The sequence below is a fragment of the Hesperophylax consimilis genome, chromosome 10 (genome assembly GCF_061612785.1).
Source record: "Hesperophylax consimilis isolate HC1 chromosome 10, BYU_Hcon_1.0, whole genome shotgun sequence".
NCBI classification, from domain to species: Eukaryota; Metazoa; Arthropoda; class Insecta; order Trichoptera; family Limnephilidae; genus Hesperophylax; species Hesperophylax consimilis.
The window spans coordinates 6,247,471-6,261,806 of NC_142845.1; the positions used below are offsets into that span (position 1 = coordinate 6,247,471).

At 32.4% G+C, this 14,336-nt stretch overlaps 1 protein-coding gene across 2 annotated transcripts in view; it reads right to left on the reverse strand.

The window, feature by feature from the left end:
* Window positions 1-14,336, reverse strand: part of Liprin-gamma (liprin protein kazrin) — a 659,192-nt gene that overhangs the window by 314,137 nt on the left and 330,719 nt on the right. For both annotated transcript variants that reach the window (XM_089636537.1, XM_089636539.1), the window contains exon 3: window positions 12,626-13,349. In XM_089636537.1, coding sequence (XP_089492663.1) covers window positions 12,626-13,349 — 724 coding nt within the window. The remainder of the gene's footprint in view (window positions 1-12,625; window positions 13,350-14,336) is intronic.

The following is a 14,336-nucleotide window of genomic DNA, read 5'->3' on the forward strand; positions in this document are numbered from 1 at the left end:
TTTCTATCCCCTGTATTTGTAATTAAAAATAATCTGTTTTTACCGATGTATTAGTGGGTAACTTCTTCTAAATTACTACATTGGTTCTGTGCTTATGTGTATTCGAGTATCCCTGTCTGTTTCATTTTTTTGTTTTTTCTTGTTTGTTCTACTTAACCTCCTTTTTTCTATTGAAGTGAAACTTCTTTACGCGCGTCATGCAATTTCGAGGACCGGAGTAAAACCGACTCATGACCGAAACGAAAATGCGGGTACCCCCACCACCGATTAAAGTTCATTTGATCTAGTCAAAGTTTTGAAGTAACATATAAATGCTTCTTAGCTCATCCCGACAACTGGCGTTGGTGGTGTAATGGTTAGCATAGTTGCCTTCCAAGCAGTTGATCCGAGTTCGATTCTCGGCCATCGCACATTATTTTTTTGTTTTTAACGCCTTTTTCATTCAATATCTTATTTTTTAGTAGGTCAGAACATTTTTTAAAAGAAAATAATATTGCAAAATAATAAAAACACTTATCTCACTGTGATAAAACATTACTCCGCTAGAGCGCGCTTTGCGTTATTGTGTTGGATTAAAATTATTATCTAATCCGTATATTATGATAATTGTATTACATTTATTTAATTAATTTATTTATTTTGATAATATGTAATAATTTACAGAAAAAAAAATTAAAACTATCTCCCTCTGATAAAATATCCGTTCGCTAGAGCGCACTACGCGATCTTGTGTGGGATTCTATTTCTGTACATTGTACATTATTTTTAAAAATATATTATATTTTGGGTGTGATGTAGGTAACATTATAAAACATAACAAGCTCTCATATTTTCAGAACCTACATAATATAATCAATTTATGCGGCTTTGCTTACAGTTGGTGCTCAGCGTGGTTGGCTTTCAATCAGTTAAGCGAGGTTCGATTCTCGGCTGTGGCATTTTTGAAGTGAAACCTTGTTGAGGTGGGGGAGCCGCTCACGAACGTTCTCTCTCTTCTCTTCTTTCCTCTCTCTCAGACACCAGCGAACTGCGCCACGCCAAGCATCAGCTGAAACTAGAAGTTTCACTTCTGTCTTGCGTAGGCTTGACACACCCACTTTTTTTTTTGTACTGTTTCGTATGTGAAACTTAAAATTACGATATATTTCTATTTTTGTACTGTTTCGTATGTGAAACTTAAAATTACGATATATTTCTATTTTTTTACTGTTTCGTATGTGAAACTTATAATTTTGATATAAAAATACCAATGTAAAATTGTACCTATTAACTCTAACCTACTTATTGTTAGTTCCTTTCACTCGACAATGAGTTTTGTAACACATTGGGATTGCTCAATCAAGGAATAAAAAATAAATAAAAATAATAATCTTTCTTCGGATAAGTTGTCAAATTCCTTATTTGAAAAACAAAGTTTCATACGTATAATAAATAGATGTAAATATAATATAGGTATATGGTTTATAATTAATAAGTAGGTAGCTATTTGAGTACTTAATTAAAATTCTTATGATATTAGAGGAAAGTTTGCTTTTTCACATATTTTTTTTACTGTACATAACTACTAGTTTACAAAATCTCAACATTGATTTGAAATTCAAAATATACTTGTAAACTATAGAATGTGAAAGTTATTTCAACTCGTTAAAAAAATAAACACTTTCCTACGCAACTTTATTCTTAAATATGATGTCATTAATGTGACATGACGTGAAGAAATTCCGAAAAGTTTCACGTCACAGGTATTAAAATTTCTCTCTAGTGAGTTGAATTTTTAATACGTAAAAGTTTCCCTTCTCTCGGTGAGTTGCAGAAAATTTTAGAATATATTATTTATTGAAGTCTGGCACATTTCCACGCCGGCATTATTAAAAAATGACATATTATGATAATGTCATTTTTCTCAAGACACAAGAAAATGTCCAAAAACTAAGTTATTTCATGGTTTGAACAGTAAAACGAAGATTTGCGCTTAACGTTGAAGTATGCTATTTGCTTTTTTTTTACGTGAATACCACGCAAGTGGTCCAACTGTTACCAACTGCTTGGAGCCAGTGGCACTATGGTATCACCAATTGGGGCAAATTGTGTGGTAGTAGGTAATAGGTAGAGGGTGTAGAAAGGTGAAAACGAGGTAAAGAAATACTTGGTTATTTTGATGTGATTACAAAAAAACGTCTAGCAAAGACATATCGAATTGTAGGTTTTTACCAGAGCGAATCGTTCCAGATGGAGTAGATGCTTATATCCTTAGATAGCCTTAATTAAAGGCCACTTTTCAGAAATGGCTGTAGCCGTGTTTGGTGACCTGATCTGAGTAGATCGGTTATTCCTCTCCTTCCTCTTTACATTTATTCCCCTCCCCACCTTTTTCAGCCTTACAAAATACCCCAATTGGGGATTTCGTAGTCTCACTGACTTCAGACTGTTGGGAGCAGTCACATTAAAAAAAGTTAAATAACACAAATCAAAGCTCAAACACATTAGGTAGGTACCTAGAAATTACTACCTAACCGATTTAGCAGATTTTAAGATTTAGTAGGTTTATGGAGGTTTCAGATCAAAGGCAGAGCAAATGAATAATATAATATCTTATAATTTATTCCAACAAATTGAATATTCATTCTAGACTAGTAGAAACTTCAATAAGTGTCCCATATAAATAAAAATCGGATAGGAATATACACTATCTAGGAGATACTATCTAGGTTACAGAAAAAACGAGTTGAACTTCGTAATTCTACAAAGACAGCAGCCAAAAAAACATAGGAATCAAATGAGGATAATTGGTAATTTTTATATTGAAATAACGAGGTCTCAATAGCTTAAAAGTCAGACCGTTCTCCTTATAGGGCAGTGGTCCTGGGTTTGATCCCCAGTTGCACCCGCAAAATTTACGACAGCCTCCGTGGTCAAGGGGTAAGAATTCAAAATTCAAGTAAATTAAATTTGATTAATTTGTGTTATTTCACAATTTGTTCATTTTTGTTTCAGTATATTTCAGAGTGGAAGATACTCTCTGTATCAGAATGTCTGTGACCAGATCTGAATAGCCAGTTACTACCCACTTTCCTCTTACACACTTCTTTCCCCTCCCCACAACCTTCAGCCTCACAAAATACCAAATACCAATTGAGGATGTCATTCCAATAGATCGAATGAATATATTACGTGATTTACAAAGCTATGAAACAAGTCATTTATTCCAGGCTTACTTCAAATAGATGCGAAAAAAGTCACGCAAAGCCAATGCAATACATATTTAATTAGATTTCTATTTCTAACACAACAAGGCTTAATTATGTTTACAAACTCCAACAACTCTTCAATTCACTCTAACAACCGCGATGAGAAGTTCGTGATCAGGGAGCAAAGATTTGGAATTATCCAAACAACCGTATTATCAGAAGCAAAACTTTAATGTTTGTCTTTCTACATTTAAAATTTATACTTGAAACATTTATTCTTAATTGAGTCCCAAGTTAAGTTTTCACTTATAAAGCGTAAATAATTTATTAAAGAATAGAAATCAAATTTAACAATACCCTTAATTTCTTTCTTTCGTCTTCCCAGTTCATTAGCATCCATTGTATTTTGATTATGGATGGGGTATTCAATCCCGGAACCCCGCGGGATTTTAGAAATATTTGATCCCGCGGATTTGTGGGATTTTTGTGTGCAACATTTGTGGGAATGCGGGTTTGAAAAAAAAACAAATTACAGCAAAAACGTGTTGAAACTTCGAGACCTGGAATCGGTTTTGAAGAAAGAAATGTCCCTTTTTAAGAAAAGAGATATCAGGCTAGTGTTGTCAACTCGATTTTCAAAATAAAGCTAGACGTCAACCGAAAAGAGCACCCGAAGTTGGGACCATCCTTTGTATAAAGAAAAAAAACTCGAATTTTCCAGAGGAGGGGCGGCGGCTTGAGAAACTCTGAGGCAAAAAAACAAGATTTCAACACAAATATAACCGTTTCCTAAAGAAATTAGAGGAACTGAGTTGGCCACACTCATCAGGACTCTGGATAGCCTATGTTTTTTTACGATCTTATGTTTTATCAAAGTATTCTTAAACTACTTATAACGTTACGTTTTCAATTTAAATGTAATTTTTATAATATTAATATTAACAAAGATTATTGATCTCAAATGACTGTGGCGAATCATGTCATTAACATTTTAATAATTTATACGATTCATTTTTTTATCAGTCTTCTTAATATACATAATATGTTACCTTTTCAACATTTTTTATAATATCACTAGTAACAAAGGTGATTGATACAAAAAGTCTTCTTAAATGACTTACTTTGTAACAAATAATTATAAGCAATAATTAGTATTTGAGGCGACTAATTATTGTTCATAATTATTTGTTATCCTTTATGCTATGCATAAAACATTGTCTTATAAACATGAGTTTATCATTGAAAAAATAATACTTTGTAACATTTTCAATTTTTTCGGTTGTAGGTATACTAGTATCAAAGGTAGGTACTATGATAAATATAATATATAAGATAAATGATACCAAATAACACGAAATATTAAAAAAATGTTGAGATTATCTCATTGTAATACCCCTGTATAAAAATCCCGCATATCCCGCAGGATTTCTAAATTTAATCCCGCAATCCAACGGGATTTGAAAAAGGTGCGGGATTTGAAAACCCTACTTATTATATCATATCATTGCTAAAGCATTGTAGAGCCAAAATCATGCTAGCAAATGAATACTGATGGATCGATTTTTTAAAATAATTTTAATGAGTAACGTTTTTATAAATTTGTTGTGAACTGCTAGCGTGGCGGTTTTTGACAGTTTCTTATTGATATTCACCCCGTAACGTTCGTTGCTTGCAGTTGCAGTGCATTCACCTCTCAATGTCTTTATTAGAGTTTGTAAACATAGAAAACACGCTGCAAGCTTTTGTACCCAGAACAGAAACTCATGAATAAGCTGTAACAACTCACAATTGGCTAATATAATACAGTACTGAAAGCTTTATTTTAACTAAGATAAATCGAAAACTACGAAACGCATGACTTTGCGATGAGCAAAAAGTTACCTAGCGTTAGACCGAGAAGATAAAAGATTGTATTTTTTATCGTAAACATTAAAAATCATTCAAAATACGTTATTACCAGGCCTCCCTTTCCCTCTTGCTGGAAAATGAGCAAGAAATAAAAAGTAGGCCAAATATTGACATTTATGAAATGAAATCGCATAGAATTTAATATATGGACATTATTAAAGATTTTATTTCAAAACGAATTTTCTGATTTTCTCACTCAGACCCTTTTAGGGCCTTTATTGAAATTATTGGCAAAAACTTTGAAAATCTTTATGACAGAGTGGTAAACACTTTGGTTAAGTTCTTCCTAGCTAGTTCTTCATCTAGGAATTGAACCCAGGACATCAACATTGTTAGGGCACTGAGCTAATCTAACCCTAACTCCTTCGGTCATATTTAACCGTATCATACCTTCGACTAAGAACTAACAACATCATCTTAACGTTTTTAACGCATATTTTTATTGGTTGCTATTCTTATGGGTGATTGCTCGATTTTTCAGGAAATAAAAGCAATGTAGATAGTGTCTTGGATAAATTTCTATTTTAATTTTAATATGCGACATCTATTGACTTTTATTTAAGTATAGGATGAAAACATCTATATTTTTTTAATTTTTGAAATAACCTAATGAGTAAAACATCAAATTGTAATATTTAATAACTGGAGACAATATTAGCGACTCTAAAACGAAAATTTGAAACAGAAAAATTAGAAAAAGATTGGGTAACATCTAGGGTTTGAATACAGGACCTCAGCCTTGCCGGGGGTTTGCTAGACCATTTTTTTCTGATTAATCTGTTTCAAATTTTCGTTTGATAGTAGCGAATATTGTCTATTGTCTTCAATGAATTAATATTACAATTTTAAGTTTTACTCTTCAAGTTATTTCAAAAATATGGATTTTTTTATTTATTTCTATATACTTTATGTTCAATTCTCAATATTTAGTTATAACATATTAATGTTACTGTATTTTGATTAGGTGTTAAGTTATGAAAAAAATCTGCACCTTTTATTTTTATCCATACCGAAACATTATGTATCTGTTTGAAATAGCGTTTGCTATGTTTAGTAATCAGTTAGTAATTATTTTTTTTATTGATTTTGTATTATCTTCTTAAACCTAATCCTGAAATAGATCACTCTTTACAAACAACGAGTGATACCTCTCTCCCTCCTTCATAGAGTCCCACGTAAAGTCCCACTTAGCGAGGTCTAATAAGCGCCCCCCCGCTCCGTGAACAAACTATGTAAGTGAGGGGGGTAAACGTGTGGGGATGTTGTGTTCATTTTTTGCACCCTTGTAGTGCCGCCGTGTTGCACTTTTCTGTTGCATATTTGATAGATATGTGATGGGTAGGCATGGATGCTAAATAAATTGTGCATGACGAAGTCTTTTTTTCAGATTTGTCATTTAATTTAAAATAGACTGCACTGAAATGCTTGGAGTAAGTATATCAGACAGGCTCAAGTATCGGGGCTCCGTAAAAGTTCGAATTAATCTGGCTTCCAAGAAACTAGGCGTCTTGTTATATATTGAAATAAAAAAAAACTAAGATGAAATAAAATAGAATAAAACAATAATGTAGGTAATAAAAAAAAAATCGGCAAATATTATAAGGTACGGATGTATATAATGAAGTGTGTATTGTAATGGTATTGTGTATTTACGTATATATGTTTTATTATTGCACTTTATAAAATTGTGTTCTTTTGCCTTTTTTGTACTTTTAATTTTGTATCTGATATGTTTTTTGTTTCCCTCACTTTTTATATCAAGTGAAAGATTGTTGAAATTTTTTTGGCTATCATTTTTGGCGTCTTTATCCAAAGCTTGTGTTTACCGTCGGAGTTTTTACGTTTTTTAGACAGTTGTCTAACTGGTCTATTGGTATCACCAATAGACCAGTTAGACAGTTTGGGTTGGTTTTAGTCAAAAATGTAGTTTGGTCTGTCAGTCTGTGACAGTCATTCCATGTTTATGAAATATATTTTTTGTTTTCTTTATCAAAAGAATTGTTATTTTTATTACTATTATATACAATATTAGACAAAGAAATGGCAAGAAGAGTACAAATGTTATTTTTAGCTTGTTTCTAGGCTGAGCGAGTCTATTTCTTCAAGAATATCATATATGGTGCATAAACCTTGGTTAAGTTTTATGAGAGGGTATTTTAACGTATCTGAACACTTTTTTTTCGTATTGACATTTCAGGCTCTTCTTAGGAATGCGTCAGAGAGAAATATAATTTCACATTCTAAGAAATAAAATAAAGAAGTAAAATTTTAATGAGTATTGCTTAGCGTACATATTTTTCATAAAAAAAGTGTCAGTTTTTAATTAATTAACTGAGGGCAGTAATCAAATTACTGAAATTGGTAAATGGGTTATTATGGATTTCTGTTTTTATCACAACAAATCTATTTCAAGGAAATTGGAGAAAAGATAAATTTTTGTTTCTGCCAAATTTGAAAGACAAACAAACTGCCATAACTCGAGAATCTATAATAGCTAGAAACAGTTTATGCAAATTATTTAATAAAAAATTGAGAAAATTCACAATGATGTTTATTAGTTACTATTCTAATTAACGTGATATTTTGAGATTATTTAAAATAGATCATAAACGTTTTTTTATGAAATTACATAATAATAGGAAATAAATTCTTACAAATTGGGCCTCTCGTCATTTTTTAATATTAAATCAAAACTTTTGTTATTGACGGAAATGACTCACACATTGACCTAGAAATCCCCGAATAAAAAGAGCTGGGCTATTGTTGGACAGTTTTTAATGCTTTATATATAATACTAGAGGGCCCGGGCAGACGTTGTTCTGTCACAGACCGCCTTCTACATAGGGAAATTAAAATATGGGTTGTATGAATTTATGGATGAGAAATCTGAAAAAAAAAAAAAAAAGATTTTTAAATCTTGACAACAGCGCCACCTTTGCTTCCAAACCTATTCTATTTTTCAAACTGGAACCAATCATACACATTCACAAAATTTCATTGAAATCGGTTGGGCGGTTTCGGAGATTAGCATGTACGAACACAGTGACACGTGATTTTTATGGTGACCGGATAAATCATCAAAATGATAATTCATCACATCTTTAAAAAGTTATATAAAATCATGGAAAGTGATGAAACAAAAACTTTAATAACTTGGTTAATCAGGTTAGGTTAGGTTAAAAAAACCTTTTTTCATCGTTTTTAATGACTTTATATCACTTTTTAAAAGTGTGTTGAATAGTCACTGTGTTGAGTTAGCATGGCACCATTTTTTTATAGTTTAAGAAGATTAAAAAAAGGCTGTAATTTTCCCATATAACTAGAAAGCTTTCTGTTAATTTGTCAAGTAATTTTTGAAAAGCGGGGAATTTTAACAATGAAAGAAACGGGGGTTTATTTTACCTACTCCTCTTTCAACAATTCTTATTAAAAAAGGCATAGAGGGTTTTCCATGGTAACACCATAATTCCATTGAAGATTTAGAAGATTCAGTAAAACAATAATTAATGCTGAAAATAATTGAAATTGGAAAGTTTTGGGGTATTAAATCATTTGACGCAAAGTGTTTGAAGGGATCGAAAAAGTTTTTAAAAGTTTTAAAGGATATTCTTTTAATTATTTCTTCTGCCGAAAAATTATAGGAAGTCTTGAAAGAGAATTTAAAAGCATTTAAAAAGTTTGTTAGGATCTGATGACGAGAAGGAAATGATTTTTTTATGTTGTTGAGAGTTTGATTTTAATTCAAATCGCTCAAACGGTGGAAACGTACTAGGTACTATGTAGGGCTTCCAAACCGGCTTTAACCGAAACCGGTTTTTTTTTATTTATTTTTTATTTTTTTATTGAATAAATAGTTAATACATAATATCAACAAACAAGTCCTGCTAAGCCGATTGAATTGGCTTGTCAACAGGTGCTTAAATTTAGTTTCAAATACATTTTTAAAAGTTATAATTTACATCTTATATCTACAGAATTAACAATTTTTCATACAATTTTTCATACATAATTAAAATAAATATTTTTTTTCCGATAGCCAATTTTTCACCATATATTTAACCTTATTCATAGATTTACATTGCTTTATAGTGTCAGGTAATAAATTAAATATCTTCGGTATGTTGTATTCAAACGTTCTCTGTCCGTATTTATTATTAAATTTCGGAACTATTAACCCGTCATTGCGCGTGAATCTAGTACTGTATTTATGTTCTAATTTTTCTTTATGCTGCGGGGTAAATATATACTGAATTATGATTTTTTGCCATAGTATAGCCTTAACAGGTAAAATTTTGGCACTCTGAAACAGCAACGGTGTATTATGTCTCTGTTTAAAAATATTAGGGACGACTAGTAATTTTACAATTGCGTTTTGTACAACTTGGACTTGTTTCAGATTGGTTATACTAGTATTTCCCCATATGGTTAATCCATATCTTATAATAGATTCTGCCATTGACATATATATTATTTTAAGTGTTTCAATTGATAGGAAAAAATTTAATGTGTACATTCTGCCAGCAATTGATCTGAGTCTTTTACAGGTTTTTTTAATATGTTTGTCCCATTTGAAAAAGCAATCTACTGTAACACCAAGATAGTCATATTCTGTAACTAATTCTAAGCTTTCACATTTACAATTAGTCGGGATATTTTTATGGATGCAATTAAAACTATGAGAAATAATATTAGGATTAGATTGAAATCTGGCATTAGGTGATCTTATATGCATAACTTTGGTTTTTTTAGCATTTATTAATAGTCCTGCATCATGTGACCATTTACAAAGTTGATTAAAGTCAATTTGCATGAGTTCAATTGCAATTTTTAGATCTTTATGTGATATGACCAATGCCGTATCATCTGCAAATACAAAATGTTTAACAAAAGAGAAAAGTTTTTTCATTATAGTTAATCGGACAAGATAAATCTTAACCAAAACCGGTTACTTCAATTCGGTCATAGGGTTCAAAAATCCTCCAAGCGATTTGATTGATTATTGGCAGTCGAAAATCTAGTGAAATATTTTAACAAAACAATAACTTTTGATATTTTGTCAAAAGAGCAAAAGGCCAACCTTACTGAAGCAAGTGGGCCAAATGATGAAACATTTTGAGGCCGTGATCCAATAATGCTAGGCCCTAACGAACATAGCAGACGATGGATGCGAAAGATTATATCGATCGTTCAAAAATCAAATCCACAAAAATATTAAAGATTTTAAATTAAAAGTGTAGACTGAAATGATTATGATTAGTGACAAAACAAAAAATTGTAAGATACGTGAACCAATCGTCATTATTAAACCAAAGATAAGGATTTAAAAATACGGTAAAAAACGAAATACAGATCCTGTTAATGTTGGTGTCACCGGAATTAGTCTTTTAAACAAAGGGCAGTGATAGTAGAGCATAAGAACGTAGCTACACCAAGAAGAATTGTAGAACAAATAATTTAAAAAATGGGAGAAACACGATCTGAACACAACAAAATCTAAATATCCCTTAACCTTATCGGTTTAGCTGATAAATTCACTCCAGAGTTTTTTTGATCAAAAATTCAAATGCAAAATGATTGTCTACAAAAAATTTAATCTGAAATTAAAATACATTTGTAAAATAAGTCAAAACCAAATGAGGTGAAAATGTCAACTACTTTTTCAAGTAAGTTGACTTATTACTGACCTAGAAATAAAATACAAAAAAATGTAACAAGAAGGTTAATTAAATATCGGATGGGATAGATGTCGTGTGTTTGACATCATCCACAATATTGCACAAGACTGCAAAAAACATGCACTAGAGCACGTGACAATATATACCCTTAAATCGACTTCCAATGAACTAACTGCAAAGCAATAAATAATCGACTAAAATTGTAATATTGTCGACTGTTCCCTTTCCTTGAAGTGATGAAACCAATCACCAGCTAAAACCGGTAAGTTATTCTGCGGTTGATTAAAAGCCCCAGTGACAAAGAGTCACTAACAAAGGAGGGATAGCAAGGGAATCAAAACTAAAAGTTAAAAAATATGTATTGTATAGTATTTTTTTTTACTAAAACTGTTAATAACCTTGAAACGTAAGAAATAAAACATCAAATAAAAAATAAGTCGAAACTCGTGCGACAGAATGGTAGTCTTCTAACGGCATTATACTAGTATTGGTTAAATTAAGTTAGTTATAGAGAAATGTTCTAGCCAACATATTTATGGGACTTTCCTGGGCTATTTTCATTAATTCTGGAAAACTTCGTTATTTATTTAACCCTTGTGCCAGGAGACCGTATTCCGAGAACTTTTTTCGGGAAAATTAAGATTTATCTGCAACCTCTTTGGAGTTTCAATATAATAAAATAAAAATTGAAGTGGCTACCTCACTTTAAAACACCAATTAGGATTCGAGAGGAATTATTTATAGTTATATTCTGAAAACTTTTCCCGATATTCTAGAATGGAAGGTCCCCAAAGACCTCGGATTTACAATAATATTTTGTATATGTTCACTATGAACCAGTTGAAATTCAATAACCATTTCTCTGACATTCCGCTTATTTTTATTATTTCAATTATATACACATATGCGAGTACTTTTGTCTTATATAAATACACGTTTAATCTTTGTATTTATCGCGAATTTGAATAAATATGAATGCATTTTGGAGTGAAGTTCCTTTAGTTGTGGGGTGGAGGAGAGAAAATTGCAGATGATAGCCAGATTGCAGAAGATGCAGATGATAGCCAACCTTAGATAGATAAAGCCATTTAAGAAGAAGATAACCTAATGTAATGATGAAGCTTAGGACGAAGCGAAACCGGTAGTCGACAAGTACTCGAGGCTTTACACGTATGATTGCTATAATCCAATGTAATACCGATAAAATTTATCCTAATGAGGTGTTTACGAAACACAACAACCTTACTACACTTGTTCAGTAATTCCATCTACACGCTAAAACTAGACAACATTTTTAAAGAATTTTACTACTAATTTCACACTGTTCATTGTACGTAGTAATAAATAAATTCACCTTTCATATATTTTTTACCTTCAATTTGTTTGTACGTTCCGTTTCCGGTTCAAGATGGTGGCCGTTTTAATGACTCAGTAAAGATTATTTTTTTCAAATGTGAAATCTTCGTTTTTATTTGGACTTATTCGCATATAATGGTACCCACCTGTCTTTGAGATAGTAAGGTTTCTTTGGAAAAAAATTATAATTCCTTACATGAATAAAAATAAGTTACATAATATATAGGTTTAAATAAAGCAGGTAGGTATTTAAGTACCTATTTCTTAAATAAGTGAAAATTAGCAACACAGATTTTTTTTGGATGCGAGGTCCATTGTTCACAGAACTACTTGTGTAATTCCATCCACACGATAACCTTAAACTCAACAACATTTTTATTAATTTTGATTGTTAACGTCGTGTCATCATTTTCATAAACGTTAAAAAATACTTCATAAATGTAAAGTCAAGCCATAAAGCAATTGCTTTTCACGAGAATATAACAAGTAAATTCTTACCGTTCTCGAGTGCTCCCGTGTCCGTGGCTCTAGGGGAGGTTCCGCTGCCATTCTCAGAGGGCGCTATGTCATCCTCCACATCCGAGCTGTCGGCATCCAGAATATTCCTATCGGCGTACTTTGAAATTGGCACCATTATTTCCGCATACGACGCCCTGTCCCCCCCGTTCTGGTGGTATATCGCGGGAGAACCATTCGTGGCAGGATCTCCATCCGCATACTCAATGGCATCGTTTAGATTTTCGTTTTCAATTTCGTTAATAGCGCTGCAGCTAGAGCGATCAGCACAGCTCGATCGACTGCTTTGCCTATTGCTTAGAGAAAGCCTCGCGCTTCTACTCGTGCTAGGTAAGGAATCCCTGTCTGCGTGATAGCTCATTTCTATGGTTGACCCATTGATTGAGCCGTTCTTTACGTTCTTTTGCTCTTGATTTGAGAGCGTATTGTTGAAATTTATCTTCCTGTCAAGAGCTATGGCAGTTTTCTTATCGTTGTCGAGATAGGATGAAGTGTAGAACTTCGATTTGTCGCTGTTGTATGAATTGGGGGGTCGTGAGGGAGATCCGGAAGGCCTGCAGATGCCATCTGAGAGACTGTGCGAGTTGGAGGCATCTGTGGCGGGGGTGATGAGGGGGTCAGCAGGCTCGGGCCTGTCCAGGGACAGGTCGCAGTCCTGCCGCGGGGCCACTTGCAGATTATCGTCAACCATTTTGCGTAGTTTCGCCTGTAATGATAAATTAATAAAATTATAAAAACGAACAGATATTTTCCAGTGAAGTGTTTAAAGTAAGTCTGTGTTGCTGGAAATTAAATGAACATCACCGTCAAGCTGTTATATCAGACCGTTAAGTATCTTGAAATTCACTAGCGTGAATTTTTCTTTTATAATCTATGTCAAAATCAAAACTAAAATCATTAATTCCCTTATTGACAGGCTGATAAAGGAAACTGTAACGCTATCCGAAACGTTGTCTAAAAGGGAGGAAGCACAACACGACATAGTAACACAATAAAAATTATGAGAACTCTTATTGCGTTCATTATGAACTAATTTGTTAGCTTTGTATTCTGGAAAATGAAAACATGAAATAAATTCTCTTCATGCCTATTTTACACTGTCAAACTGAACTTTAACAATGCTGATAGATTTTCAATGAAAATCGTCGCGCGCCGCTGATGCCTTCCCAATTTTCACTTCCCAGTGAAGCCTCGTGAAATGTTCTTAGTAATCACTGAATGGCTTCCGTAGAAATCTTAAATTTATTTCCCCAACTTCCTTTCGCTATTGACTTTTAAACACGCCATTTCCAAAATGCCTTTGTTTTCACAAAAGCATTCATCTGTAAATTTGAAGAGAGAAAAGAGGAGAGAAGAGAAGGCAGACGTTGCTATAGAAATAGGTGTTCCGAAATGAAATATGACCAGCGAAGGATTCATAATGCCATATTCATAATTTTGTGTATAAAATATTGAAAAGGCAAGCAGAAATGATATTTTGTCTTGTATAATTTCGCAATTTTATGTGAAATACGACGGCTTTTACATTATTGCTATTGACACATATTTTGTGATTTAGTATAGAAAGGAAATGCTTGTTCAGTGATGAATCTTTTCGTACTACACATTTTAACTTTAATAAATAGATTATATGAATGTTTAAATTTCTAAGTCTATTGAATCATAACAAAAAGAGAATTTTAATTTTCTTGCT